The sequence below is a fragment of the Contarinia nasturtii genome, unplaced genomic scaffold (genome assembly GCF_009176525.2).
Source record: "Contarinia nasturtii isolate CC-2019 unplaced genomic scaffold, AAFC_CNas_1.1 Cnas_scaffold_1356, whole genome shotgun sequence".
Lineage (NCBI taxonomy): Eukaryota > Metazoa > Arthropoda > Insecta > Diptera > Cecidomyiidae > Contarinia > Contarinia nasturtii.
In genome coordinates, this window is record NW_022198693.1 from 1 (window position 1) to 4916 (window position 4916).

The 4916-nt window shown below is 43.8% G+C and overlaps 1 protein-coding gene across 1 annotated transcript; it reads left to right on the plus strand.

Moving 5' to 3' along the window:
• Positions 1-60: 60 nt before the first annotated feature.
• LOC116345562 (linear gramicidin synthase subunit D-like) lies at positions 61-4911 on the plus strand (the record flags this gene model as incomplete). Its single annotated transcript, XM_031774999.1, has 1 exon — positions 61-4911. A coding segment is annotated over exon 1 (4851 nt), but the record flags the coding sequence as incomplete, so codon positions are not given.
• Positions 4912-4916: the final 5 nt, after the last annotated feature.

Consider the following 4916-nt stretch of genomic DNA (forward strand, 5'->3'; position numbering starts at 1 on the left):
ATCGCAAAAGGTGTTAGGCCAGATGATCGCATCGCAGTTTGCGTTAAGCGCAGCACCAAAATGCTCGTAGCTCTTCTGGGCATTTTGAAATCCGGTGGCGCCTATTTACCCCTCGATCCAGCCTACTCCAGCCAACGTCTAACAAATATTCTACATGATGCCGACCCTTTGTTCCTCTTGGCAGATTTAAGTGGTCAGAAAGCACTTGGCACCCATCACATTTCAGTGGTGGACTTAGATCAGACCTTGCCTAGTTACCTTGCGACCGATAATCCTGATTCGACCAAACTAGGGCTCACTTTTGCCCATTTGGCATATGTGATCTACACTTCTGGCTCAACTGGGACGCCGAAAGGAGTAATGGTAGAACATCAAAATGTGTTTAATTTAGCTCAAGCCCAATCTCTACTTTTCGGAGTTACTGTTAACAGTCGAATTTTGCTGTTTGCTTCCATCTCTTTTGATGTCAGCCTACAAGAAATCGTAATGGCACTAACGAATGGAGCCTGCCTTTGCCTCCCAAATGATGAAATACGCAGAACGGACACATCCTTGCTTAAATATCTTCGAACCGAGAATGTTACTCATGCATATTTACCACCAGCTCTGATCCGAAATACACCAGATCTTGCAGACTTAAAGGTCTTGCAAGCACTAATTTTGGGTGGTGAAACACCTTCGCTATCCCTATTACAAAGTGTCATTTCTAAGACAGCCATTTTTAATGCCTATGGACCAACCGAAGTAACAATGTGCGCAACCACCTGGTCGTGTCCGTTAGATTTTGGAAATAATTCGATCCCCATCGGTCGTCCGCTGTCTAACATACAGACTTATTTATTGGATGCTCATGGTGAACCAGTGCCGTTGGGAGCCGAAGGAGAAATATATATTAGTGGTGCTGGTGTAGCTCGCGGCTATCTAAATCGAGCAGAGCTTACCGCGGAACGATTTCTTCTCAATACATTTAGTGACAAACCATCGGCACGCATGTACCGTACCGGCGATCTGGCTCGTTATTTGCCTGATGGTAACCTTGTATTTCTAGGGCGTACTGATCAACAGGTTAAAATCCGTGGTTTCCGAATTGAGCCCGGTGAAATTGAGGCCCGTTTATTGGAACATCCTTCGGTGCACGAAGCGGTTGTGCAGCCATGGAAGAACGAGATTGATAGTGATACACGTCTGGTTGCCTATGTAGTGGCCGATCCAGATGCATCACTGGCTAACGATCTACGTACATATCTGGCATCTCTATTGCCTAATTATATGGTGCCGGCGGCATATGTATGCATATCAACATTACCACTCACACCGAATGGCAAATTGGACCGACGTGCACTTCCAGCACCGGACGATGAAGCATTTGCTCGTCAAATATATGAATCTCCTCAAGATGAAATGGAAGAAAAACTAGCCGCAATCTGGAGTGAATTGTTGGGTATTGAACGAATCAGCCGAAATGATAATTTCTTTGCGTTGGGCGGGCATTCCTTGCTAATTGTACGAATGCTAACAGAACTACGGAAAGCCGGTTTAGATACCAGTGTCAAGAAAATATTTGATGCTCCCACCTTAGCCGCACTAGCTGATACTCTCGGCAAACACCAATCGTTTAGTATTCCACCCAATTTGATTACTGAAGACAGCACAAAGATTACTCCGGATATGTTACCTCTTATTAGCCTATCTCAATCAGAGATTGATTTGCTAGTAGCACAGGTGCCGGGTGGTATGGCTAATATTCAAGATCTTTATGGGTTAGCACCGCTACAAGAAGGCATCTTGTTTCATCATATGATGGCTGAGCATGGCGATTCGTACTTGTTAGTAAGTCGTCTACAGTTTAGTGACCGAGAGACACTCGAATGTTATTCAGCCGCTTTGCAACAAGTGATCGAACGACATGATATTCTACGCACCGTTTTCATCTGGGAAGGACTCAGTGAACCGGCTCAAGTTGTTTTACGTCGAGTTCCTTCAATACTCACAAAGGTTACACTGGATGAAACCAATGAGCGAGCTCTAGAACAATTAAGTAACCGATTTAATCCAAGTCACTACAAACTAGATCTGACCCAAGCACCGTTGCTGCGTATTTTTGCTGCTCAAACGTCTGAAGAGAATTGGGTGGCAGTAATTCTCATGCACCATTTAATCAGTGACCACACAACACTAGAAACACTAAATTTAGAAATGCATGCCATTATTGATGGAGAGAGTGATAAGTTGACCCCACCCACACCATTCCGGCATCTAGTGGCTCAAGCTCGTCTAGGAGTTAGCCAAGCTGAACATACTCAGTTTTTCGAAAAAATGCTTGCTGACGTTGATACACCAACCCTTCCATTTGGTCTGAGCGACGTTCATGGCGACGGCGCTTCGATTGATGAAATGCATCTGAAGTTACCACATGAACTTAATAATCAGTTACGGGTGCATGCACGTCATTTACATGTTAGCTTGGCCAGTCTTTGTCATTTGGCCTGGGCACAAGTACTTGCTAAAGCCAGTGGACACAAGACAGTTGTCTTCGGCACCGTACTATTCGGTCGTTTACATTCTGGAGGGAATGACAACACAATGGGACTATTGGTGAACACGCTACCAATTAGGCTGGATATCGATGAGAGAACAGCAGAGAGCGCCGTGCGTCATACTCACTCACGTTTGAGTGCATTGCTAGAACATGAACATGCGTCGCTTGCGTTGGCGCAACGTTGTAGCGGTGTGCCAGCAACTTTGCCTCTTTTCAATGCGCTATTGAATTATCGTCATAATCAGCCGAGCACTACATCGGTCACTACATCGATGCATGGAGTCACTTATCTGAGCTCTGAGGAGCGAACTAATTATCCAATAACCTTGTCAGTTGATGACGACAGTGATGAGCTGGCTCTAACAGCCCAAGTGTTGTCGCCAATATCAGCGGAGCGGATTTGTGGTTATATGCAACAGTCTCTCGTCTCACTTGCTGATGCATTAACAAACACACCAGAGAAATCGGTGCGGTCATTATCAGTGGTGACACAGGAAGAACGTAATATGTTGCTGCATAGTTGGAACCAAACGACAATTAATTATCCACCTGTTCGTGGGCTTCACAATTTATTTGAAGAGCAAGTAGTTCGCAACAGACATACTATTGCCGTAAAGTGCAAGGGAGAGTCTTTGAATTATGCTGAACTTAATGCTCAAGCAAATAAATTGGCACATTATCTGATTACGCTAGGCGTTAAACCAGAAGACCGAATTGCAATTTGTGTTGAACGTAACACGAAAATGGTTGTTGCCCTTCTTGGTACTCTAAAAGCTGGTGGCGCTAATGTACCGCTTGATCCGGCCTACTCCAGTCAACGGCTAACGAATATTTTGAATGATGTCAATCCAATGTGTGTGTTGGTAGATAGGGCCGGTCATAAAGCACTTGGCGTTCATCAGGTGCCAGTGCTAGACTTAGATACAGTATTTCTTGATGGCTATTTGGCCTACAATCCGGATCCAATCAAACTGGGTCTCAATTCTTCTCATCTAGCGTATGTAATATATACATCTGGTTCGACTGGAACACCGAAAGGAGTGATGATTGAACACAGAAATATAACAAATCTTCTTTACTGGAGTCAAGAAGCGTTCACAACCGAAGACTTAGAACATACCCTGTTTTCAACATCTATTGCTTTTGATGTATCCGTTTTCGAATGTTTTGCGCCATTATCGACGGGAAAGACGATACATATCGTTGAGGATGCACTCGCAATTACACAAATGCCGTCGTATATATCCCTATTTAATACAGTGCCTTCTGCAATGACGGCAATATTAAATGCTGGAACTTTACCATCTTCGCTCCATAGCCTAAATTTGGCAGGCGAACCACTAAACGTTCGATTAATTAACCGCATTTTCAGCCATACTGAAATCGATAAACTATGTAATATTTATGGACCAACGGAAACGACTTATACAACTTGCCATAAATATGAACGTAGCAATATTGTAATTGAAACGATAGGTCGTCCCATTGCCAATGCCAGTATTTACCTGCTGGATTTACAAGGAGACCCAGTGCCGTTGGGAGTCGAAGGTGAACTATATATTGGTGGTGCTGGTGTAGCTCGTGGTTATCTCAATCAACCAGAACTTACAGCTGAACGATTTCTACCTGATCCATTCAGTGAAAATCCCAGAACGCGAATGTACAGAACAGGAGATCGTGCTCGCTATATGCCTGACGGTAATTTAGTCTATATGGGACGCAATGATCAACAAATAAAAATACGAGGTTTCCGAATCGAACCTGGTGAAATTGAAGCCCTCCTCAATGAGCATCATCTGATACATGAAGCTGTTGTTTTATCATGGAAAACCAAGCCTGATTCTGATGCCCAATTGGTAGCCTATTTAGTGGCAGACGAGGACACATCATTGGCTCAGAACCTACGCAATTATCTAGCATCCTTACTGCCTGATTACATGGTGCCAGTGGCTTATGTTTGTTTACCATCTTTGCCACTAACACCAAATGGAAAATTAGATCGACGTGCACTGCCAGCTCCAGATGATAAAGCATTTGCCCGTCAAACATATGAGGCTCCACAAAGTGTAATGGAACAAAAATTAGCCGCAATTTGGAGCGACCTGCTAGATATTGAGCATATTAGTCGACATGATAATTTCTTCGCATTAGGTGGTCATTCTTTGCTGATTATACGAATGCTAACACAATTGCGGAATATCGGGTTGGATACCAGTGTCAGGGAAATATTTGATACTCCTTCATTAGCCGCACTAGCTGAGACTATTGGCAAATACCAGACAGTCAATATTCCACCCAATCTGATTACCGAAGACATCACGATAATTACTCCAGACGTGTTGCCGCTTATAGATCTATCTCAGGCAGAGATTGATAC